We start from the raw sequence: 27,697 nt of genomic DNA, 5'->3' as shown, positions 1-27,697 counted from the left end.
ATTAAAAAATAAAAGACATGAAAACTAAACTATGGAAAGAATTTGGACTGGCGGGTAAAAAAAATCTGACTAACAGAGACTGGAGGGAACTGTGGTACGGTCCACTGCCCGAGAATAAAGACCTGCCTGTGGACTCTATAGACCGTTTTTATTGAAACGATGACTATTAATTGGATCAAACCATATCCTCCTTAATCGTCCGTTGGCGACAGGAAGTGAAACACATTTACATAATGGAACACTTGGACTGCCCCAGTTACAGCTCAATATGCCAGGTTTTTGGAGACGATGGTCTACAGTAATTCAATATCTTCTTGTACTTTATCCATTTAAGAATGATATGAATCATAATGTTTTTTGTTTTTTTTATCACTTCTTGCTTAGTATTTATTTACTTAATTTTCTTTCTTTCTTATGGTACACGTACATGTGCTCTGTTTTTGCGCTACTCCCATAGACCACAGTTGGCCCCATCTTAAGACTGTTGTTCCCTTTTGTTGGAGAAATAACACCAATACAACTTAAACAGAGTGTGGAAATGAAGTTACAGCTCAATATTCCAGTTCTTTGGGGAGACGATGGTCTACAGTAATTCAAGGACTTAGCGAGGATTATTGTTCTTTAGCCATTTAAGAATAGTATGAATCGTAATGTTGTTTATTTATCACATCTTGCTTTCTATTTATGTATTTACTTAATTTTCTTTCTTTCTTATGGGAGACATACATGTGCTCTGTTTTTGCGTTACTCCCATAGACCACCGTTGGCCCCATCTTAAGACTGTTCCCTTTTGTTGTAGAAATAACATCAATACAACTTAAACAATTGTTTAAGTGTGAACATGAAGTTACAGCTCAATATGTCAGTTGTTTGGGGAGACGATGGTCTACAGTAATTCAAGATCTTAGCCAGGATTCTTGTACTTTATCCATTTAAGTATGAATCGTAATGTTGTTGTTTTTTATCACATCTTGCTTCATATTTATGTATTTATTTACTTAATTTTCTTCAAATAAAGGCAATAAAGTCAAATAAAATTACATAGAATTAACAAGAGTGTGAAAACAAAGGTAGAGCTCAATATTCCAGTTCTTTTGGGGAGACGATGGTCTACAGTAATTCAAGATCTTAGCCAGGATTATTGTACTTCCATTTTGCTCGTATTTATTTACTTCATTTTCTTTCTTTCTTATGGTAGATGCACATGTGCTCTGTTTTTGCGCTACTCCCATAGACCACCGTTGGCCCCCATCTCGAGACTGTTAATCCCTTTTGTTGTATAAAGTTAATGCCCTGATATATATATATTTTTTTGCAAATAAAGGAAATAAAGTTAAATAAAATTACATAGAACTAGAGTCCAAGTGCTGTGCCGTAATAAAACAGGAACAGAGCGTGAAAAACGAAAACACGAAACAGGAAGTGAGGAGGTCTGCCTCGCGTACTCGTAGCAAAAATGTCAAATAAAGCACTTAAACTCGGAGCTGGGTCTCCGTTTGGGGGGGGGGAAATACGTTCATAAAAGTTCAGCGAGTCGTCGGATCTGACGCCAACCTAATGAGTCCACCTCATTTTGTGTCGAGCGACCAAAAAAAAGACGTAAAAAAAAAAAACGACGGCACACAAGCTCAACGTTAAAGGTTCAGGATGATCCTAAAGCTATCTCGGTATCTCTGACTCAATCGCAGATTCCCCCGAATCTCGGCGGCGGGGTTTCACGCTGCGACGGCGCTCGCGGGAGAGCCGGGGGATTATTCCACAGAGCAGCGGAGGCGTCAGGCGGCGTCGGGGCCCCAGCCTTCGCCTCGGGGGCTCCGGGTCTGCTCCTGATTAATCTGAGAGGGGGGAAAAAAAAACCCTCCTCAGAGAACGAGGACAACCCCCGAAGAACTCCAACAGAGGGGGGTCATTTCAACAAGGGCCCGTGAGGGGGGGGGGGGGGAGGTGGACTACTCCAGAGAATCAGAAACACTACATTTAAACGTTCCAGACACACACACACACACATTATACGAGTGATGCCTGATCTGATCTGCAGTCAGGGAAACAAATCCACCAATGTCGCCCATTTATTTTGCGCTGCACGGACGTTTGCGCTAAATGGTGTCTCCCTGAAGAACCAAGTGTCTCCTGGCAGCATGACTCATGTTTAGTGAAAGCTAAAATATGATAGCCACATTAAGTTATGTCAAATCAAAGTTCATTCATTCATTCATTCATTCATTCATTCATTCATTCACTGTCTACCAGAGTCAGAAGGTGAGGTCATGGACCCATGGACAGGTCACCAGTCAAACCCCCCGACATTCACACCTACGGTCAATTTAGATTAACTGCACTACATAACCTGTGTTTGAACAGGCAAACTCCACACACACACACACAGAGAGGCCCCCACGGTGGAAGTGGGATTTGAACTGGTGACCTTTCTTGCTGTGAGGCAACCACCGTACCCCAGCGTGTGGCCCCCTTGACAGTTTTCGGACGAATTATTAAGTTTTCATTGGTTAAACTTACATTTATCCTTTGTCATGACTGTACACTCTTAGAAATAAAAGTGCAAAGCAGAACCATATAAGGTTCTTCGGCTTTGTCCTCATAGGAGAACCCTTTTTGGCTCCAGGTAGAACCTTTTTATAAAGGTTCCACCAAGAATTAGGTTTTAAAGGGTTCTCTGAGTCAAAATCGGTTCTTACTGGGCCATCTACCATTAGGGTTACCAAGAACCCTTTCTTCGGTAAAGGGTTTTTCAGAAGCAAATGGTTCCAGGTAGAACCTCAGCCCTTGTAGAAGGACCCCTTTTGGAACCCTTATTTCTAAGAGTGTAGCTGAGTGGAACACTTTACCAGTTCGGTAAAGTATTTTACAAAACAACCAGCCCCAAAGGTTCCATTCGTTGGCACCCGTTCCTTAGGGTACCAGGGGTAAAAAGGTATGGTACGGTCCCACCAACGGCAGTCAGCTCATTGGGCGACAGAAAACCGTCAATCCCTTGCGATGTCCTCCATTGTTGTCCGCTGTATCGCAAATCGGTTGTTGTCGTTTGTCGTCGTTGCCCGGTACAACGTCACACTATGCAAACGTTGGGCGAAATGCAAGCCCGATTTAAGGATTTACCGTTCCAAACTCGACCGTACCGTGATGGAAACACAGCGTAACGCTGCGTTCATCACATCACGCTACGGGATTTTATTCAATTCAATTAGCGACAAATCACAACATACAATTATCTCAAGGCCGTGACAACATCACCGAGAGCAGAGAAGCCCAACAATTTACACAATGAGCAAACGCCAAATGGGGGACGGTGGCAAGTAGGTGACGCCATCAGAAGAATATCAGCGTGGATTGGCCAGATAGACGTGGTGTGTGCGATTGGTGCGAATAGACGCGTGTTTACCGCGTCGCGCGACAAATATGCGTGATTATCGTCCAAAATGGTCATCTCGAACTCAACGTCTGTCAACAAAGACTGAATTAAGAGTAAAGATAAGGAAAAAACAAGCTTGAAAACAGCCGTCAGAGTGACTTAAAATCCACCTTCCTCTAACCGCGTTGGGTATTCGACAAAAAACAAGTCATTAATCGGTCAGATTTTGGACTCCAGTGGCCGTCAGTGCATGGATTTAACCCGATTGTCTGCCTGCGCCGACTTCTCTGAGGTCAACGGAACGCAATTACGCTCAATAAGTCATGTTTTCATTGACGTCGATGTTTGGTCTGCTAACGGAGTTAGCGTCACTTTAACGTCCGTGGATAATTAGGAGTCGAAGCGCGTAATTAACAGCCAGCGGTTCATTCCCCCGGTGAAATGACTCATTACCAACACGAACAACTAAACGACTAAACGTCGTCTCGCAGGAGTCCGCGATCCCGCTGGACTTTTTTTCTGGAAACGGTATTGAGACACACGGCAAAGCGATCAATCTCCGACAACAAAGACAAAATAGCAAAACAACAGCAGCAGAAGGGGAAGTTCTGGCCGCTGCAGGCTGCTTCAGACTCTTTTATGAGCTTTTTCCCATCGCAGCAGAGAAAAGACAGGAAATAGATGACAGCGTGAGCCTGACGTGAACCCATGAGGACAACGTCTTAACCAACACTGTACACGTTTCAAAACTTCATATCTCCAAGTTATAATAGGTTACTTATTGCACCATATCAAAGCACACACTTTTATTTTGAAATTATGTGAAATATCATGATAAATACTATTATTTTGATGTCTTTTTCATCAAAAAGTTGGACTTTACCAGACTTTGATTTGGCCCGCCGCTGAATATCAAGTTATAATGAGTCATTTTGGTGTGTTTTCTTTACACATACATTAATTTTTCATCATAAAACTGTTTATATTGCAAATTATTTATCATACCATATCAAAACACAGACTTTTATTTTGAAACGATGTGAAATGTCATAATATATTATTATTATTTTTGGTGTCTACTGACCAAACTGGACTTTTTAATTGAATAAACAAATTTTGCATCATAAAAAACATTTATATAGTGAATTATTCAATGATTTATATACATTTTAATTAGAAATTATGTGAAATATCAATAAAAATAGTCTAATTTTGATGTCTTTTTCTCATAAAACTGGCCCCTTTTAACTAAAACGGACACTCAGTATTAGTTTTTTATTGACTACATAAATTTTGCATCATAAATCTGTTTATATTGTAAATTATTTATCGTTCCATATCAAAAAGCATGCTTTTATTTTGAAATTATGTGAAATTTCATCATAAATATGAATATTTTGATGCCTTTTTTTCAAAAAGTTTGACTTTTATTTTGAAATTACATGAACTATGACAAATATTATTTTGATGCCCTTTTTTCATTTCAGCGCCCCCTACTGGCCAAACTGGACCCTGAGTGACCCCGAGGTCACTTGAGTCTTTTCAAGCAGAGGAGAGAAAAATACTGTGTGTGTGTGTGTGTGTGTGTGTGTGCAGAGGTCTTTGTTTTGGTTTAAGCGCAGAGTTAAAAGCCTGCAGATCTCATCAGCACCGTTTATCAGTCCGAGACGAGACGTCATAAATATTGTTTTTTCGCTCCTCTCGCTTCTGATGATTCACGCCGACGGTGTCTGTTTCTGATGAGGCAGACAACAATTCACCACGACCACAAGGAAGCAGGAGGAGGAGGAGGAGGAGGAGGAGGAGGAGGTGGCGAAGGACTGAGGAGGGAACAGAGTATGTGGACTCTGACCAAACCACGCCCATGTGTTACTGCATTTGTCACCGCAGGAGCTGACGCCGTCATCACAGGAGCTGTGACACCAGAGCGACGAGCTCACGCCGACGCTGACGCAGCCGCCATTTTGTTGCAGTCGCTCGACCGTTTTTCTCATCATGACGTCGTCGTTTCAATCGACTACTTCACTACGTTTGCTCTGACTCTGTTTGTGACTCGTTACTACAAAATAAAATCAGAAGAAGAAGAGTTGGTAGATACTCACTCATTCACACACTCACTCATTTACTCACTCACTCATTCAGACATTCACTCAAACACTCATTCACTGATTTACACACTCACTCATTCACATTTAAAAATTCACTTATTCAATCACTCACTCATTTACATATTCACTCACTGTTTCAGACATTCACTCACTCACTGTTTCAGACATTCACTCACTCATTTACACATTCACTCATTTACGCATTCACTCATTTACACATTCACTCACTCACTCACTCACTCAGACATTCACTCTTTCAGACATTCACTCACTCATTTACATATTCACTCACTCATTCAGACATTCACTCACTCATTTACACATTCACTCACTCACTCTTTCAGACATTCACTCACTCATTTACACACTCATTCACTCAGTCATTCAGACATTCACTCACTCATTTACACATTCACTCACTCAGGCATTCACTCACTCATTTACACACTCACTCACTCATTTACACACTCATTCACTCAGTCATTCAGACATTCACTCACTCATTTACACATTCACTCAATCACCCATTTACACATTCACTTACTCAGACATTTACACTCATTCAGACATTCACTCACTCATTTACACATTCACTCACTCACTCATTCACACACTCATGCACTCACTCATTCACTCACTCATTTACACATTCACACACTCATTCACTCACTCATTCACTCACTCATTCACACACTCATTTACACATTCATTCACTCACTCATTTACACACTCATTCACTCACACACTCATTACAACATTACTATGGTTCTTATTACTTGCTGCTTCCATGTTGTTGTACAGTTGTGAGTTAAAGTGATGAATCAAAGTTAAAACGTGTTCAGGTCTCATTCCTCGCGCACAAACAGCTGCCAAACACGATTTTCCTCGTTTTGAAATATTAACTCTGTGCACACGGACTAGAAGAGAACGCTATTGTGCACCGAGTTGGAAAATCTGCCTGGAATATGCCCTCATTTCCCTCCTCCATAATCCATAATTACAGAATAAATCTTACAAGAACAACAACAATCCTGATTATTATGAGATTCACACCAAAACGTTAATGACTTGTTTCTCGGGGCCATATCCAACCTTTCCCACCGAGTCTCAAGGCCGAGTCCGCCGCGTAATCCTCCTTTAAAAGCCACTAAAAACACGACTAAATGTAACTGTAGCCGTGTATAAAATAAGAGACTCTCTTTAACTCGCCGCCCGCTCGCTGATTCTACATAAATCCGCGCCGTAAATCCAGCGAAATTGCGGGCGCAACTTGTTGCATTACTCTTAAATACTTCACCTACGAAAGCCACATTTCACATTTAGCAGCAGCCCGGAGGCCCAATAAGAGACCGACTTTATCTCCACCCCTGCTGCTGACTGCATACAAGCCAGGCAGTAAATTAGCTCAGATTGTGGTCGCGCTCGGATTTTTAGCTCCGTGGTTCACGGCGGCCGGAGCTCGCTACAAATCACAAATACTCTCGCTCGTTAAAAACAACAACAAAAACGTTTCATTACCGAGAAATGTTTTTACGGTGGAGGAAACGACCGTCGCAATCCCACACCGATATGTCGTCCCACGCTAATCCGAGAGGCTAATAATCCTCCTCGGTGAAGAGTGGAGCGAGTGAGTCCTCACACACACACACACGCACGCACGCACGCACACACACACACACACACACAGACACAGACACAGACACAGACACATTCTTGTACTTGCTGCATACTGAGGACTGCGTTGCTGGCAAAGTGAGGACCAGCATTTCCACTTAATGAATTAACATAATTACAAATATCTTCTTCATGAATTACATCAAAAAAAAAGAACTACTGGTTGCAGTACCATAACATGTCTGCAGGTGGAGCCCCAGAGCAAAAAGGGCTGGAAAACTTTTTTTTTTTAATTATAATAATTTTTTGGTCCAAAATTTTACAAAAACATGTCAACCAAAATTAAAAAAAAAAAAGATTTTGGTCCAAAATTTGACAAAAACATCATACTATGTCGACCAAAATTTTAACAAATCTTTGACAAAAAAATATTGGTCCATAATTTGACAAAAAAAACGTTGGTTCAAAATTTGACAAAAAAAATTTTGGTTCAAAATTTGACAAAAAATTTTTTTGGTTCAAAATTTGACAAAAAAAAATTTGGTCCAAAATTTGACAAAAAACAATTTGGTCCAAAATGTGGCAAAAAAAAAAAATGGTCCAAAATTTGACAAAAAATAAATTGGTCCAAAATTTGACAAAAAAAATGTTGGTCCAAAATTTGACCCAAAACATTTTGGTCCAAAATTTGACAACACGTCATACTATACTATGTCGTCCAAAATTTGAAAAAAAAATTGGACAAATTGAGTATAGCATGTTATAGCAACCTAGGGAAGTGATTTCAATGAAAACAAAGTGAGGACTGGCCAAAATGTCCTCACTCCGTAAAAATGACCTCACTTTGTTGGTTAAAAACCCTCACTGGTCCTCAGTATGCTGCAAGTACAAGAACACACACACACACACACACACACACACACACACACACACACACACACACACAGAATAAATGAAGCTAATGAATCACAGCTTCCACATTTTCACCCAGAGCGTTTCAGCTGTGCGGCGGCCATCTTTGTTATGAGACGCCATGCACTCTCAGCACTTTTTTTTTTTTTTTTTTTTAGCTTTAAGGTCCAGTGTGTAAGAAATAGCGACATCTAATGGTGACTCGGCAGACTGCAACAACAACAACAACTCTTCTACGTGTCAGGGAAACTACGGTGGCCTTTACCGGCCTGAAAAGGATGTTGTTGTTGCTCGGTCTCGTTTGTCCATTCGGGCTACCGTTGAAACACGGGCGAAACAAAATGGCCGCCTCTTTAAAGCAAGACAACATGATAAAAAAAATTATGTATTACTATTTTTTTATTTTTTTTTAATAGTTATTATTAAAATAAAATAAAATATAGTGAATCTTACATGGAAGCACTTCCTTTCAAGCTGTGCTTTCAAAATAAGAGCCACTGACTTTTGCCACTGGCTTTTTCACTACTTCCTGTGTGAACACTTTACTACAACTCTTGGTAAAATAGAATATACAGCTTGCTAAATTATAATATTATATATTTTTCTTTATTGTAGTATTTTTTTATAAAATACAGGTTTTTCCTGTTCTATTTTGTTTAGGTCGTCATTCCACAGGAACAGGAAGTAGTTTCCGGGCCACAAATTTTGGGTAGTGACACAATAGCGGCTTATTGTACTAAATAATCTATAATTAATCATTTTAAAGTGATAACACACCCATTTACTTGCTTTATTTATTTGTTGTTTGTTTACCTTAAAACGTTTTAATTGCACTATAATTTTAACAAATTAGCTAAATTTGAAAATTAACAGTTTGTATCTTTAAGTTCTCTTTAAGAATTTAAAGCAGTCGATGCTTTTACGGTGGCATTTTAAAGATATTACACAAGTAGTATTAAACCTGATCTTGAATTAAAAATATATATATATCGCAAATAAAAATGGGAAATTGCGCAATATATACAATACGTCAGAAACATCGCAATTAGATATTTTCCCCCCAAAGTCACTCGGAAAATAATAATCTGTAATTGTACGTTCCACCAAAGACAACAAATATGGGGCGGAGCTTTTTAACGAGAGGGACAACAGCAGGGGGGGGGGGTGTAGCTTTTCTGCACTTACATAGCGTGGCTTTAACACAGAGACGTTAAAGTGAGTGTTTGTGTATTTGTTTGTTGTCGTTTACGTGTTTGTTGTCGCTTACGTGTCCCTGGTCGTCCAGCTCGTTGTTGGTGAGTTTCAGTTTGTCGAAGCTGACCACCTGCCTCATCCACGTGTCGCCTGAGGCCAGAGAGTCCGGGTGGATGTAAACCCGCGGCGGCACCGGGGAGTCGGCGTTCCCCGCCACCATCCACTTTGAGCTGTGGTAAACGTACCTGCAGGTAAAAAAAATGATATCATGAATATAATGTGTTTTTATTTTGAATGATATACTTTCTCTGAAGCCAAAATGTGGCGATAAAGTGTCATTTGATTAGATAAAGTATAGCGATGTGCGAAAAGGTTAACGCACGCTAACGCTTTAACGGCGTCAACGCTAACGCGCGCTAACACATGACACGTTTACATGACGACTGACCGGACAAAAGACGCGAATGACGTTACGTTTACGGTGCCGCGACACCGGAGTCCAGGCACCGTTTACCAGTTAGCTCCGTTAGCTGCATTAGCTCCTTTTAGCGCCGGTTAGCGCTCCTACAGTGGAACTGGAGCGATCTGTTTATTAAACGAAAACAGCAGCGCTACAAATAACCAGTGTACCTGTGTACTGCATGTGTGCCTCTGTTTTTAAAGTTTAGCGTCACTTTAGAGACTCGTTTTAACGATCGGGAAGTCACGTAAACATGGTGCGTCTTTTTCCGGTCAGTCGTCATGGAAACGCGTCATGCGCTAACGTTCGACAGCACTGTTAAAGTATCTATTTTGGTAAAATACCACTTATTAGTTATTTAGTAAAAAAAAATGCAGATTAAGTTCACGAGTGACGTTAAATTACATTTACAAAACAGAAAATCTGACATCTTCATAGTGGCACGTTCCACACAGTGAGAGTTACATAGCGTTGCTTTAAAGTTGACTTTGTTTTAAACGTCCGGAAACTTTGACCCAATTTCATTAAATTACCAACAATCACCAAACGAAAGCACCCACATGTGTAAAGTTTTCCTTATTTTTTTTTTTTATTGAAAAAGGAGCTTTCACTTTTCGGTGCTACCGCCACCTGCTGAGCCGGAGTGTCACGGCGTCCCCTCAAAACAGCAATTAGCTCAAGTTGTTCCGAGCGTACGAAGACATCTGTTGTTTTCTTCATTGCGCTTGAAATTTCGAACAAGGGCGACATAAAATATTCCACATGCGCTCACTCACACACACACACACACACACTGTCGACTGTACAGTTTCAATTAAGCGGAGCCATATTATTCGACGGCGTTGTGCGAGGTTTGGCGTCGCACCCGTTAAAACAGCAGGGGGGGCGGGGCAGAGAAGAAAGACAGAATGTGACTTTAAACCTCTTTTCTTTCTTTTTGGCTTAAAAAGTCCCCCGAAAAAAAAAACACGAGTCAGCGCCGCGTGAAAGCAAAATAAAAAGACTTTGAAGGCGTTAAAGATAAAGTCGACGGACAGAGACGCGAAGAGAAAGATGGCAACGGAGCGAGGGAAGAAGGGAAAGAAGGAGTGTGAAGCGCGCGCACACACACACACACACACACACACACACACACACACACACACACAGCTGTTTGCCTTTAGCTCTGGCCGAGCGCTCGCTCCAGAGTGTTTTATCTGCGGCGTTTCTGCCAAAGTCATCACTCACTCCTGAAACATGGACAAAACTCTCATTTGGTCCTTTTGTTATTGCCACAAAAGGGCTGCACCACCCCATTACACACACTCACACACACACACACACACACACACACACACACACACACACACACACACGCTCATAAAACATAAAGTACATTCCAGCGCGCTCACTAAAATACATACTCGGCCTCCTCCTGCCACAGAAAACACAGCAAACACAAATACATGCAAACATTTCAAAAAAGCACAGGGGGGAGGGGTCGGGGCCAGAAAGTTAGCAAGCACACCCTGTGGCGGCCATGTTGGAGGTCAAGCTAGCTCTGGCTCAGTGTAAGTTTAAGACCGTTCTGGATGATTTTTGTGTCAAATTCAGCAAAACAAACATCCGATTTGTCGAGAAAAACTTGTTTTTTATGACTATTTTGCCATTAAAAAGCGTTTAAAACAGTAAAAAACACTAACAAGACTGATATATTTGTTCCATGTAAGAATCTGAGAGGCAGCGCATTACCACTAACACTAGTTTTTGGACGATTCGCAGACTTTTCCACCTCAAATAAAGTGATTTTTAAGGGGGAAAATTTGGGGGAAACAGACATTAAACATATTAGTTCTGATGTTCAGATGTGGAACTGACCTGACTTTTTTAATTTGATATTGATATATTTGAGCGTTTTTGATATATTCAGCAAAATAAACGTCCGATTTGTCAAGAAAAGCATGTTTTTTCATGACCATTTTGCCGTTAAAAGGTGTTTAAAACAGTAAAACAACAACAACAACAACACTGATATATGTTCTGTTTGTTCCATGTATGAATCTGAGAGGCCGTACCATTATCACTCCATAAAAATCTGCAGATTTCTCAGTTGAACGGAAGCTTTTTACACATTTGTTTCGTTTTTTGGACGATTCGCCAACTTTTCCACCCAAAATGAAGTGATTTTTGTCAGATTACCAGACAGAGGGATTCTCCTTGAGGGGGAAACGTGGTCAACAGATTAACAGGATTAAATTAAAGAGTCATTTAAAAGGCTGTTACGGCTTCTTAAACATATTAGTTCTGCATCGGGGCAGACTGGATCTGTGTCAGTCCGAGATCAGATCTATATCAAATATAGATCTGATCTGAAAATGGTCAAATCGTCAACATGTCAGAAATAACTTCATATTATCTTTATCCGCACTTTTTTAATTAAGATAGGCTAATAAACATTAGTCCATTAACACATTATGTTTTTAGAATATCTGGAATTCAACACAAAATTCACAAGTTGAACGCGAGTCATTTTCTTCTGTTTCAGTTTTAGTGAGTTTAAACTGTGTGTGTGTGTGTGTGTGTGTGTGTGTGATTACTTCACAGTAACTCGAGCTCAAAAACAACCTGGAAATCATTTTCTTCTTGTTCTTGTGCTTCAGGAAAAAAAGAAAACACAACGTTCCAGTTTCTCACTTGTTATGTTTTCATGTGTAACTTTTGGTACCTTCTGTTAGCAACTTCCCGTCTGCAGCTTTGTGTCGGTGATGTTCCCCGTTAAATCTCAGGGTAAGGATTCACCCACTTGACATGGGAAAAAATTGGGTATGCGTGGGTGCAGGACGATGACTCTCAACCACCGGCCTAAACTAAACCGGATCGGATCCAGATTAGCAACTTCAGATGTGTATTTCTCAGCTACATGTGAACACATCAGGACGAAGTCTGTCATGTTTGTGTCAGATGGTTGTAGCTAAGAGAAGGTAACGTTATGTACAGATGTATAAGAGTCAGGTGTTGGTTTTGTTTCGGCCAATGGAAATGGCAAGAAAACCCGTAAAAAAACAGATATTTGAAGTCGAATTGGGGAACTTTTACTTATTATTCCAGCTTCTATGTTGGAGTGTGTTGTTAAATTTCAGTTCCTTTGAGCTTTTTGTCTGATTTTGACCAAAATCCTGAAGAAAACTTTTGAAATTTTGAAAGGTAAATTGTGCTTCAACTGGTTCATTCTGCTTCAGAAATTGGGCTAAAGAGCTAACGAGCTAAAGAGCTAACCAAGCAAATTCCCTGTCGTTGGGAGTCTGAGTCATGGAGAGGTTTTAGGGTTGTATTTATATCTTTATGAGGACATTTCAGGCCTGGTTTTAGGGTCAGAATTGGGTTAAGGTTAAAGGTTAAGGTTAGTTGTGATAGGTTAACTTAATCCGGACTAGGTTCTAACATGAACATGGACTCCAGTGTTTCACTTTTGATTTGATCATGTGAAGATTCCCCCGGGGCGTAAATGGTCCCTTCAGCATTGTCACAATTACCATTTTTTAAAAATGGCAAATCAAACCAAAATCTAAGCCACAAAAGGAAGGAGTCGGCAAATAGAATTATTCGGCCTTTTCTTTCACATCTGGACTCGGATATCATAATTAGGAAGTGAATGCGTGAAGCTAGCGTGCCACAGCTGGACTCGTGCTAAGCTAACGGAGACGAGAGTCCTTATCTTTCAAACACGGGTTTCATCAGCACCACTGTTTTCGGCTCTTGTTTAACACACACACACACACACACACACACGCGCGCACTCGGGCGTTGCGTGTCATTTCCTGTTTGCAGCGCTGTTTAGAGTTACGCTCGACCGCGGCGGAGAAAGTGTGAAGGAACGAGGAAACTTTAGCCCCAAACAGGACTGCAAATGTGATTAGCCTCGACGCTTTGATCTCCCATAAATCTGCCATCTGGCACCGGCACCGTCAATAAACTGGACTGGACTTTATGTGACACTCGCACACTCGCACACACACACACACACACACACACTGGGCGGGCGGGGGAGGGGCGGAGGGCGAGGATGATGATGATGATGGTGTGCGTGTGTGTGTGTGAGAGTGTTGTTTCCTCTGAAGCGTACAGCTGACAAAACTAAACGGCTTTTTCCTCTCACAGATACACAATTACACACAGCGGGATCAACGCACAACACACACAGCAAAGCAAGAACAGCAGTGTGTGTGTGTGTGTGTGTGTGTGTGTGTGTTGTGTGAGGACCCAAAATTGACATTTTGTCCATGTCCTCACATCTTTAAAGGGCTTTTTTCAGGGTTAAGACCTGATTTTAGGGTTAGGTTACGGGTTCGGGTTAAAATAAGGGGTCTATGGAATACATCACGTCGACGGCGTGTCCTCACTAAGACGTGAAGACGAGTTTGCGTGTGTGTGTACTCGTATTTATATCTCTGCGAGGTCCAAAAACACGTACAAACATGTCTACATGAGGTCATTTTGACGGTTGGTTTAAGTTAAGGGTTAATTTGTGGTGGTTAAGGGTCTAGAGAATGTCTCCGATATGTCCCCACTAAGATGCAAAAACAAGTTGTTGTTTGTGCGTTCTTGTATTTGTTGCTTTGTGAGGACCAAAAGCCTATGTCCTCACATCTTTAAATTGCATTTTTTAAGATTTGGACCTGATTTTAGGGTTAGGTTACGGGTTCAGGTTAAAGTAAGGGGTCCAGGAAATACATTACGTCAACGGCGTGTCCTCACTAAGATATGAAGACGAGTTTGCGTGTGTGTACTCATATTTATATCTCTGTGAGGTCCAAAAACACGTACAAACCTGTCTACATGAGGTCATTTTGACCTTGTGAGGACATAGGGTTGGTTTATGTTAAGGGTTATTTGTGATGGTTAAGGACCTGGAGAATGCATCACATGGATGATGTGTCCCCACTAGGACATAAAAACGAGTCCGTATTTGTTGCTTTGTGAGCATCTTTAAAGGGCTTTTTTAACCTGGTTTAAGGGTTAAGTTAAGGGTTAAGGTTAAGTTCTTAGCTGTGATGATTAAGGTAATACATTATGTCTCATGACGTGTCCTTACTAAGACGTGAAAACAAATGTGTGTGTGTGTGTGTCCAGATGTCCTCACAGAGATAATCCAATGAGAAAAAGATGTTTCCATAAAACGAGCGTCCTTTAAAAATAAAACGATGCCTCGGGGCGTCTTCTCTCTCTCTCTCTCTGTGTGTGTGTGTGTCTCATATTATATTTTATTATATTATATTATAGTATATTACATTTCTCTGTGCGAGGGACCAGGTGTCTTCTATTTATACTCATGAGGACCAGACGAGATCAGGGTCCGAGCTAAGATTAGGTGACATGGATTCAGAGATAACTCCAGATTAAAATCACGTTTCATTCAGTAATTATTACCATAGGTCACGAATAATAATAATAATAATAATGATAGTTATAATCCACACGAGTGATGGTTACGTTTAAAAATGATTATTTATTGAATTATATTCTGGTGACAGATTAAACCTGGGCTAGTTTAACATCAGATTATGATCAGATTTCACTGATTTTCACTTTGAAATTGTATCACAGAGGTTTTTTTTTTTGTTTCTTTGCTGATGAAAACCAGGCGTGGACAATATTTTATTGTGTCATTTCTAAATTTGATTATCAGATTCGTCTGAATGAAGACATTTGTTACTGATTTTGTATTTAAATTTTAAGGGTTTTATTACTTTATTATTGGACATTTAGAATCTTTTCAGTTTTGTAAAGTCACCAGAGTGTGCACACATTTCAAAATAAAAGTCCCGACGTCTACCTAAAAGGGTACAAATGTTAAAAATGCACATTTTTATCGCATAAATGATGCAAAGTGCAATTATTGTCAGGACGATATAAAATAAAAACACAATTGTACAATTTACTGGTACAATTCTGTTTTTATTTGATATCGTCCTGACAATAATCACATCCTGACTCTTTATTTGCCTGAATAAAAAAACTAATTCATGAGGTAAAATTACAAACACACACATAAAACATTTGAAAAAGGGAACATGTGTGTGTGTGTGTGTGTGTGTGTGTGTGTGTGTGTGTGTGTGTGTGTGTGTGTGTGTGTGTGTGTGTGTCTGTGTGTGTGTGTGTGTGTGTGTGTCTGTGCCCTGTGGGTGAAAAATGGTACAAATCTGTTCTCTGTTTTTGATTTAAATTCAAATTGTAGCCTTTTGTGTCGCTGAAAAACTCTCGATTTAAAAGAACATTGAATTTCTAAACAACTCAGTTAATCCATGAGATTATATCAGGACGTGTGTTTTAACACTTCTCATCTACTATAAATGTAGTCATTGCTAGATACATTTTGATCAGGTTAATGTTTAATCCATGGGATTATGGCAATATGTGTGTATAATCTTATGTATTCATTAAACTAAAGGGTATTTTGATCATTGTCTAATAAGTTAAACATTTGACTTTTAATTTTAAAATGCATTATTAAAGTCAGATTAAGCCTCGTGTGTGGGATTAGGTCATAAACAGCGATGTGTAAAGTGCGTATATGTGTTTTATGCATTCACACGTGTGTGTGTGTTCCTCTTAAATTTACGTTTTTTTTTCTTTTCAAAACAACTCAAGTAATCCATAAGATTATGTCAAAATATGTGCATAATCTTATACAGATTAAACTGAAGTTTCCACATCGACTATAAAAGTGATCAGTGTCAGATTAGTTTTGATTTAGGATTATATCTATGTTTAACGATGCAGAATTGAAGTCAGATTAAGTCTCGCGTGTGGGATTAGATCATAAACAGTGATGTGAAGTGAGGTCGAATTTAACCAGAGTGATTCTTAAATTGTCGTTGTGTTTTTTTCCTCACTTAATCCATGGGATTACGGCAATGTGTGTGTATAATTTTATGTATTAATTAAACTGAAGGGTATTTTGATCATTGCCAAATAAGTTAAACATTTGACTTTTCATGTAAAAGTGCAGATTTAAGGTCAGATTAAGCCTCGCGTGTGGGGATTACGTCACGCACAGTGACGCGTGAAGCCTCCTCCGTGTGTTTTACACATCCACGCGCGTGTGTGTGTGTGTTCCTCCGCCTTTGGCCGCAAAAGTCGATTTAAAAAGAGACAAATCCTTCAACTGGACGTGAACTCCGCGCTCCGATGCACGTTCGACTGGAAGAATGAGGAGCGGTTTGAGCTCCGGAGCGAGCGTCCACATGAAAAGAAGCAGCAATATATAAAGATTTAACGAGTGCGGTGCCAATGAGACGTTCCCTAAAGAGGAGGCGCGGAGCCCCGAGGGAAGCGAGTCGTTTCCAGCGTCTGTGGGACGGCAAGAAAATCCCTTTTTTTTATTTTTTTTACTTTAACGAGAGCTTTAAAAAGAACAGCGATCCTGCGCGATGTTCGCAGAAGTCCTGGCGGCGATAATCCGGTGCACACTTTGTCCCCGAGTCACTTTGGGTTTTTATTAATCTCTTCTTCTCAGGCAGAAAGTGAAGCGTGTCTTCAATTTCGGCTCTGGACGGTGGGAAAAGAACTCAAAGTCACAAGAATCCGTTGGTCGCAAAAACTGACTCTGTATTGATATTTTAACCCTTTAGCGGTGAACGTATCTCGGAAGACGACGCATTTGCGCAATCATGTGGTTAATTAGGGTAATTTCGCCGGAATTGGTCCTAGAAAGTCCTTAAAAAAGGGTCCTTGAAATTGATGTCATCCAAGGTAAAATCCCTAAGTGTAAAGTATCCAAGGACTCAATACGACTACTTGATCTCGCGTAGCGTCGTGAGCAACACGGCAATAATCTGTGCTACTGCGATTGATAATCTGACATGGCGGCCATCGTGTAGTCCGAGATTTTGAGAAAAAAGACAGAGAGGCTCGGTCACTTGATCGGGGTTTGGAGCTGAAGCTCATTTACCCATCCCCACTATCAAAACACAGCAGCGTCATCTTTCAAACTGCTGGATTATACTGATACACAACAGCCTGAATCTGCATCAGCGTCGACAACGACGACAAACGACATAATTTACGGGTAACTACACGATGGTCACCGTGTCAGATTATCAATTGCTGTGTCGTGACTTTGAGAAAAAAGACAGAGAGGCTCAGTCACTTGATCGGGGATTGAGCTGAAGCTCGTGATCCCCAACTATCCAACTATAGTTCCTCTGTGATTACAGAACACAGCAGTCGTCTTTCAAACTGCTGGATTAAATGATACACAACGGCCTGAATCGGCATCGGTGTCAACAAAAACACGACAGTGGCGACGACAAACGACATAATTTACGGGTAACTACACGACTACATGGTCACCGTGTCAGATTATCAATTGCCGCGTCTTGTTCCCGGGACTTTGAGATAAAAAAGACAGAGAGGCTCGGTCACTTCATCTGGGTTTGAGCTGAAGCTCGTGATCCCAAACTATCAAAACACAGCTGAGTCGTCTTTCAAACTGCTGGATTATACTTATTCACAACAGCCGCAATCGGCATCATTGACGACAAACGACAGAATTTACGGGTAACTACACGACGGTCACCATGTCACCGTGACTTTGAGAAAAAAAGACTGAGAGGCTCGGTCACTTCATCGGGGTTTTGAGCTGAAGCTCATTTATCCCAAACTATCAAAAAATAGCAGTCGCCTTTCAAACCGCTGGATTATACTGATACACAACAGCCTGTATCTGCATCAGCGTCAACAAACGACTGAATTTACGCGTAAACGTCAACGTATACGACATAAAACACGGACGCTCACCCACGCTGCAGCAGCAGCAGCAGCAGGTATAAAACACATCACACGTTTTCTTTCCATCTCCACCTCCCTCCTTCATTTCCGTCATTAGACCTGAACGCTGAGCGTTATCCTATTTGCGGGCGGGCGAGCGGCCTCTGGCTCCGCTGGTTCAGGATGATGAATACATTTCAATCTTCCCTTCTCTGGCTCCGACTTCAGGGACCGGGACCGTTGGCCGGGGTTATCGAGTCTTATTGCATATCCAGAGAGATCCATCATGCGCGCAAGCGTTCCTCCAGCACATGCACACTTTAATCACTTTCGCTTCAGTCCGTGGATGCAAATGATGGGAGGAACTGCCTCCGGTGGATTTGCCGAGAGAGAAAATAACTCTCTGAGAAGTAAAAAAAAAAAAAAAAAAAAGGGGGTTGGGGCACCGGCGCCTTTGTTCGCTCCAGATCCTGAGACATGAGGAATGGCATGAAGACCAGAAACAATCCAACTAGGTCAGAAACTTGCTTTTTTTTTGCGCGCTAGCTCGCACTGACGTTTGAGGATCGTCCAGGGAAAACGTTGTGTTGTCAAAGCCGCAGCTCATGCATCTGCACACACGCGGATATGACTGTGCATGCGCTTATTGTGCACAGCTGTGCATTTATTAAAAAAAAAAAAAAAACGACCTCTGAAGGGTGGACGCAGCTATTTTCAGAGCAGAGGTTCAGGCATCTGTACGTTCTCCTCTCCGTCGCTTCGCTCACGACAATTCCTCAACAATTCTGCCGCAGCTTAATTCTTGTTGTGGCTTTTTTTAAAAAAAAAAAAGAAGAAGAATGTGAAACAGTTTTTAAACCATTAAATTCTCCACTGAAACCCCGAAGAATGAAATCATTCTGGCCTGACAGCAGTGACGGGAAACACTTAGCATTTGGAACGGGGGAGTCAAAAATGGAAAGAAGCGAACATCTCTATCACTTCGAGGAACTTCACCGTCTGTTCCGTCGTGTAGCTGTCGCACGGTTTGATTGACGGGCGTCAGACTCGGCAGGTGGCGCGATGCGGGCACCAGGGTGCGCAGCGCCGACGTTGGCGCCGTTTGGACGAGAGAGGCCAGAGATGTTGGTCGAAAAGTGACGGATATGTCACTAAAACGAGGCACCGTCACCTTCCTTTGACCTGCGTGCGGGTTACCGCGGCAACCATGGTACCAAACTGTGAAGAGTTCGCTTGACAGGCTTGAAATTTGGGGGTTAGGTTACCGAGGACGCCGCGGTGTGCGGCACCAAATTTAGCCGTTTTTGGACAAGAAATGCAAGAGATATCGTTAGAAATGCGACAGATGTGTCGCCAAACGAGCCACCTCTGCCCTCACCTTCTTTTGATCTGTATGCCAGTTGCCATGGCAACCATGGTGCGAAATGACCAAAACTTGGCAGTTGAGTTACTAAGACCACCAGTGTGTGCCGTGCCAAATTTGGCGACAATTGGACGAGAAATGCAAGAGATATTGTTCTAAATGCGACAGACGTATCGCCAAACGAGCCACCTCTTATTGAGACACTCCGCCCTCATCCTTCCTTTGATCTGTATGCCAGTTGCCATGGCAACCGTGGTGCGAAATTACCGAAACTTGGCAGTTGACTTACGAAGGACACCAGTGTGTGCGGCGCCAAATTTGGCGGCATTTGGACGAGAAATGCAAGCGATATCGCTAGAAACGCGACGGACGTGTCGCCAAACTAGCCACGACCGCTAAAAACAGACTCCGCCCTCATCCTTCGTCCTTAAAAAAAAAAAAAAAAATTTTGTTAAAATTGCCGACTCGTTGACATTAGTTGGATACGAAATGCACGAGTACAGAAGACGATTTCTGTCACTTTTTACGCCCTAAAAATGCCCGATATACTAGTTTACGATATCCGGCAGCCCCGTCGTGGCTAAGTGGAGAGGATCTGGGCTTGTAACTGGAAGGTCGTCGCGTGAGAGGACTCCAGTATACCTGTATCTCTTGTTGTCCACGGGTACGATGTCCATGGCGATGTAATACTGCTGATGAGGGTCCAGTCCTGCGATCTTTACCCGCATGGCAGGAAACATCCTCCTGGTAAACGAGAGAGGAAACAGATAAGAAAATCCACATTTACACGACGAGGATTCACAGAAACATTTCTTCTCTGCAGCTGCGGGCGACGACGGAATCGAAACTTGACGCATCGACTCAAACCGAGCGAGGGATTATTGTAATTAAGTTCACGACGTTCACCGCAGTCTGTGCGGGGGGGGGGGGGGGGGGGGACACAACAACAATTTCCAGGAACAAAGACGGGATTATTTGAACAAAAATGGTGGCGACACCAATATAAGTCTGAATGTAAGATAACAAACAGATAAATAGAATAGATAGATAAATAAATAAAAGCCCGTCCTGCTTTCACTTACAACGCTCCATTAAAAACGTTGGCATTTATTAGGTTTCTGTTTGTTATTTTGTCGTCTTTGTTCTCCGAGGGAAAAAAAAGCATCTATGGTCTAAACGTGACTGCCCGACTCCATAAAAATCAAAATATAAACATACTTATACATATAAATAAATCTAAAAACGCAAAGAAAAATAACGTTTTAAGACAAACAAACACGGACCAAATATGGCATCAATATTTTTTCTTCATGCGTTTATATATTATAGGACATTTTTCTTTGGGGTATAAACTCATTATATACAATATTATAGAGGTCAAATATGAAAAAAAAACTGCTTTAAAATTGATTAAATAAATAACGAAATAAATAAAAATGCACTAATTTGAATCATTTCAAAAGATTTTATAACTTTCTTAAACATAATTTTTCCCAACATTTAAATAATATATATTTTTTTCCTCTTGATAGTTTCCATATTTTAGTGACCTCTGACCTTTACAGTGCAAAAATAATCGGATTTATTCTCCTTATATTGTTAAATAATGTTAAAATACATTGCGGGTTTGTGTGAAAGTCCAAAAAAAATTATTTTATATATTTTTTTAATATGCAACATATTTTTATTTTAGCTCCCCCAGTTCAGTGTGTGTGTGTGTGTGTGTGTGTGTGTGCGTGTTTTACTTCAAACGCTGCACATTTTTTTCCTCCTTTTTCATTTGGAGCTCGTAAATCCGCGCAGCTCTAATGAGAACAGAGAGCGCGTTTTTCTCTGGATTTATTTATGAGCTTATTACGAAGAGGCCGTGAAAAATCCACGCGGACACAGGTCTGCGCGCGCTGTCACTCACTCACTCACAAAATATAATTTAAAAAAAATCGAATAAAGGCCTTTTATTACGAAATTCTGACTTTTATTTGGTCTCACATTGATAAAACTGAGCCGCTGCAATTCTGACATAAACAATAATCACTTTTTATTCAAATACAGCCAATAAAACGACACTCAATGGTATTTTAATGTATGTTAGAAATTAAATTATTGCACAAACCATTTTATTAAAATTTTCTGTGTTTTTTTTTGCTTTAAAAATTGATAAATAAATGAAAAATAATCAGAATAATTGGTGTTTTTGTGTTTATTTTTCATGTAAAACTGAATACAGGTCATTTTTACTGTCACATATATTACTAATATTATATATATATACTATGTGCATGGTATATTCTACTGTATAGTACACATTTAAGTAGAATACAACGAGAGAAAATGTGGAGAAAAAAAACCCACATGAAAAAACTCTGGCTGATTTGAATATTTACGAGCAAACAGCTGTTTTTACAGAATGATCTCATCTCAGCAATGAAAAAAAAGAAAGGAAAAAAAAAAGACCCTGAGTGATAATAAATGAGTTCCTTTAGACAAGAAAATCTGAGGTCAGCGATTTCTACTGATGAGGAAAAGAAAAGAGAGGAAACGCGGGAGGAAAAAGGGTCCTTGAATGCATCCACAGGTCAAACCCTGCGCACGAGAGTGTGTGTGTGTGTGTTAATTAGAGTCAGATTTCAGGGTCATTTTTTTTTTTACTGCAACATAAGTAAAAAAAAAACCTGCAGCGTCATTTAGGTCCGTGAACGCAGCAGCGGCCTGTGCACGTGCTACACATTAACACCATGCGTGTGTGTGTGTGTGTGTGTGTGTGTAAGACGTTTATTTAAAAAAACAAAACAAAAAAAAACATAAACTCTTAACACAGCACGGAACCAAGCTGCTCGCGCCAAATAACTCAAGAAATAATCCTTTTCTTCGCAAATCGCCTTTTTACGCACAGTTGGAGTTTGATGACTGTCTGCGCCATAAGTCTACGTCAGAGCTGCCAGCTCAGTGTGTGTGTGTGTGTGTGTGTGTGTGTGTGTCACATTCTCACCTCATAAGATATTTTCAAAAATGAACCATAGTTGTTTTCTTCTTCTTCGTAAATGGCCTTTTACGCACATTTCGTGCGTAACTTAATTGCGTTGATTTAAAGGATGATTCACTCGTGTGTTTTTGTTCGTCTGCGCACGTAAATTTACACGTGGGTGAGTGAGTGAGTGAGTGAGTGAGTGACTTAAAAAAACGTAACTTATTGCGTAACAAGGAAAGGAAATCATCATGCGGACAAGATGGCATTTTTACGCACAAGTGGAGCTGAGCGGTGACTGTGCAGCCTCGGAGCTGCGCGTGAACCTTTCACTTTCAGTAGCTCAGTGTGCGCGCGCGCGTGTGTGTGTGTGTGTGTGTGTGTGTGTGTGTGTGTGTGTGTGTGTGTGTGTGTGTGTGTGTGTGTGTGTGTGTGTGTGTGTGTGAGAGAGAGAGTGAAGTGTCACAATGTCACCTCATAACTTATTTCTTAAATGATCTTTTACGCACAAGTTTGGAGTTTGGAGTGACTGTGCAGCCTTCAGCTGAGGCTTAAACCTTCCAATTCTGCAGCTCGGAGTGCGCGTGCGAGCGAGGGAAAGAGAGTGTGTGTCCAGTGTGTCACCCCATAAGTGATTTTCAAAAACGTAACATATTACGCAATAAGGAACCAGACGAAAACACATTTTTACGCAAATCGCCTTTTACGCACGGTTGGATTCGACTGTCCACAGCCTGTCAGAGCTGCTGTGTGTGTATTGTTGTGTGTGCGCGTGCGTGCGTCCTCTACCTGCCCGCCTTGGTGATGATCATCTCCGTGCCGATGTCGTGGAAGCGCTTCCACAGGTCCGCGCACTGCAGCTCCATCTGGATCTCCTCCATGGAGGCCGGGGGTGACGCGTCGCAGGGCCCCGGCGCGAGGTCAGCGGGCGACGAGCCGAAGGAGCACGACGTCCTCTCCGCGAGACCCTCTCCGTCCGAGCCGGGACTCGCCTCCGAGTCTGAGGAGAGAATGAGGAGGAAGAAGATGATGAGGAGGTGGAACAGTGGGATTAATATGCGCAGGTTTTTTTTACGCAGGAAAGTTGGCTCAGCGCGCGCGCCTCAAGTCTGCAGTGACTCCAGAATCACCTGCCGTCTGGCCCAGTTTGGCTCGGCTCGTCCTGGTCTGATGTCAAAAGCAGATTAAATGCTGCGTAGAGTCTTTGAAACGCAGCGTGGAGACGATTAAAGAATTTCACATCGAGCCACGCGTGAAGGATAAATGAGAGGTTTTTTTTCTCCCAGACTGACCAGTCACACACACACATCAACACTGTCAGGATGTCTGATCCAGATCTACACACGACTGGTTTCCATCAGTGTGAATCCTCACAGAACCAGATTAATGTGGACTATAACAGCCTCGAAAACCATTACAAAAAGAGATTTAATCTGGAGGAAAAAAATCGATTTTCTTCATCAAATTCACCTCAGAAACTGTTCAATGACACAGTTCTGTCATAAACTACACATTAAACCAACTTTTTAACTAAATTAACTCGATAAAAAAGACTTTTAATCGCCCAAAAAAGCACAATTTAACACACGCAAGACACATATATTGACTTGTTGTGATGTAAAGTGTGATTATTTGCGTTTTTGCGCAGCCCATGAGTGTTTAGTTGGTTGGGGTGTAAAATACACATACTGCACCTTTAATCTATATATATATATATATATTTTAGCTTTTATAGCTTCTATATTTTTTATTTGTTGTCCTTTTTTAACGCTTCCACATTTTTTAAATGTACACACATTTTTATTAGAAGCACGTTTGTTGCGTTTCACAATAATAGTCTTGAATTTCATCTTATGTGTGAAGGGATTTCAAAATAAAATCATAAAAGAATAATAATAATAATAATAATAATAATAATAATAATAATAATAATAATAATAATAATAATTAAAAAAAACAGTTTGGTTTAAATGTGAAGATCCATCACCAGGTTCTTGGATTTCAAACTTTGTGTTTTATATCCAGATATAAAGCAAAGAGACGATAAGACAAGATATTTATATTTTATTGTAGTAAATGGACGTTTATCCGTCTCATCAAATTAATACACTCTTATGTTGTATTATATTATAATATATGAAACTTATTTTACAGTTTTAGACATTTGTGAATAAGCTCCACTCAAAACCCTTTCAATAAAGACTTAAATGTGATGATTTTTCTGTCTTTTACTGCGAAATTACGCTTAAAAAGGTGTTAAACGCAGTATTTATACATAAAGATACAACACTGAAAAAACTTAAAGTTACAGTATTAACTATAAAAAACGATACACTAACAGTATCTAATGCAGGATTATTTACTTTAAATTAAACGTATAATTTTATAAATTTTATTATAAAAGTACGTCAAATATAACGCAGTATTTATTTTTTACTGAAACAGGAAAACTGTAAATGTTTTTATTTTAGGAGTTTCTTAAAGCTGAATAAAAATTATAAAAAAAATACTTTTATAATCTGAAAACTGACTAAAAACACACACGTAGACACTGCTTATCTGCTGAGGACATCAGTGTGTGTGTGTGCTTACAAATACAAATAATACTCATTTCAAACACACACACACACACACACAGGTTTGTGCAGCTATTCTTGTCAGGACACGCCAGGGCGCCTACACTTCCACTAATGTGCCATAATCAGATTTTAGGACACATTAGGACCAGGTTTTGGTCTCCACTAGGACTTACATGGTCCTCATAGAGAGTTTAAAACCCCTTTCCCGTTCCCTTAACCATCACAACTTTAAGTCCCTTACACCTTGACCTTTGACCTTACGTCTTTAAGGTCCTGAAAAAGACCTTTAAAGTTGTGTGGGAACAGACCTCGCGCTCGCAGTGTGGTTTGTTTTGGTCCTCACAAAGATACACAACAGCGCTAAAACACACACACACACACACAAAATGATGAAATGATAAAAAGTCACTGATTAAAAACTTTCCTCTTAAAACTGAGTGAATTCAAACCGACATCCAAAAAAAAAAATGTGCCGACTCAGCAGGAACTCACACTCACACACACACACACACACACACACACACACACACACACACACACACACACACACACACACACACACACACACACACACACACACACACACACACACACACACACACACACACACACACACACACACACACACACACACACACACACACACAGATTATACAGGAAATAGAGCGTTTACTGAAGTAATGAGGACATTTACTGCAGTTTTGTGGAGATTTACTGTATAATTTTGAAGGTAAAAGTAAATAAACATGTTTTGATTTACAGATTAATATATAATCTACAAGATATAGGTATAGATAGTCTGTATGTTCCACAAGAACCATTGAGGAAATAATCTGCAGGACAGAAATACTCAACAGATTATTTATATCATTTTAAACCCATTTTGTTGTATGAATTTGGATTAAAAAATGAGGTCACAATAGAGTTTGAGCAGTACAATAATCTGCTGCTGTGGATTACACAGATAATTTGTGTTTTATATTTAGACTTTTGACGGTTGTGACTGTTCTTTTTTAAAAAAAAGTGAAGGTTCAGCAGATTACTGATGCGGCAAACGTTTGCCAAGCGTGAAATCACTGAGTAACACAATCCACGCAGCGTGTGTGTGCGCGCGCGTGTTTGCGTGTGTGTGTGTGTGCACCTGTTTCCACGCTGATGGCACGCACCGCGGCACGTAAAACCTTCACTCACACACTCACACTGTGTACATTTATAAATAAACACGCGTGTCTTTTAAGTGAGAGATCACTTTTTAAAGAGACACTTGGAGGAAGTGGAAGAGTGGGATTTTTTTTTTTTTTTTTTTAATCCGCACCAGGAAGTTAAAAAAAAACAAAAAAAAAACAAGGTGTTTATGGTGAATTTGTTCCGTGCGTAATTTGTGCGTAAAAGGTGAAATGTGTCACCTTGTAAATGGGCAAGTTTGAGCCAAACCTGGAAGTTTTAAGCTGGAGTTGGAGTTGTTAAATAAATTGTGTGTTATGTTATTGAGATTATTATTTTTTTCTTCTTCTTCCTCGCGCATGCGTCACAGCTCGTGACCGCTCCACAGTCCTCTTCCATGGAAGCTAATAAACGACTTCTATGAGCAGCAAATGGCTTCAGGTCTGGCCTGGAGTGAAGGGGGGGGGAATATAATAATCTGTCCTCAACGCGTCAGAATAATCAGAATTATTCTCACGGATTATCATCATCAGACAACATCTGAGTTGTTTCCTGTTGTCAACACAGAGGAGTCAGGAGTTCCTGCTTCCGCCTCAAACCACAGACACAGACACAGCTTCACATGGAAATCCACGATCATACAAAAATGTCCCTCCTCCAAGTCATCATCGCCCTCACTGCCGCTGATTTACTCTGACTTCTTCTTCTCCATCAGCAGCAGCAGCAGCAGCAGCAGCAGCAGCAGCGGTGTTGCTGGTTTGACTCCAGGGAGTAGCCGCGCGTAAAGACGCAGCGTCACGGAGGAGTTTGAGGCTAAGAGTCGGCCTGTGGCTGCTGCTGCTGCTGCTGCTGCTGCTGCTGCTGCTGCTGCTGCTTAATCTGTGAATCTTCTCCAAAATGTTCCACAAAAAAAAGATTGAGTGACGTCACAATTCCCTGTCCTATCATTATCCTTCCCTAATGTCCAATTTAATTAAATGTTTCCAATAATTCAAAGCAGATTTATTTTAGATTTTGGACACAAACATGTTCCATTTTTTCCCACTAAATATCAATTAACGCAAAAACGTCTAATCCTTTGGATTATATATGATTTTTGGTCTGGATTAGCCACAGTTTATAAACGACTATACTGTATTTTTTTTTTTAACCTGCAGTTAAAGCAGAGCGTAACTTGTATTTTAATTTTTAAATTAAACTTTTAAACACTTTAATTTGAT

General features: G+C 40.6%; 1 protein-coding gene across 1 annotated transcript in view; it reads right to left on the bottom strand.

The window, feature by feature from the left end:
• The window catches only part of tbx15 (T-box transcription factor 15), a 39,255-nt gene that overhangs the window by 10,085 nt on the left and 1,473 nt on the right, over positions 1-27,697 (bottom strand). Inside the window, exons 2-4 of the mRNA XM_083903046.1 lie at positions 23,524-23,734; positions 20,412-20,513; positions 9,272-9,443 (exon numbers count right to left, since the gene is read on the bottom strand). Of these exons, the coding sequence (XP_083759172.1) occupies positions 9,272-9,443; positions 20,412-20,513; positions 23,524-23,734 (485 nt within the window). The remainder of the gene's footprint in view (positions 1-9,271; positions 9,444-20,411; positions 20,514-23,523; positions 23,735-27,697) is intronic.

Source organism: Microchirus variegatus, assembly GCF_963457635.1.
Source record: "Microchirus variegatus genome assembly, chromosome: 16".
Taxonomy (NCBI): Eukaryota; Metazoa; Chordata; class Actinopteri; order Pleuronectiformes; family Soleidae; genus Microchirus; species Microchirus variegatus.
Note: the sequence above shows the minus strand (reverse complement) of the source record. Positions and strands in the feature narration are given on the sequence as shown.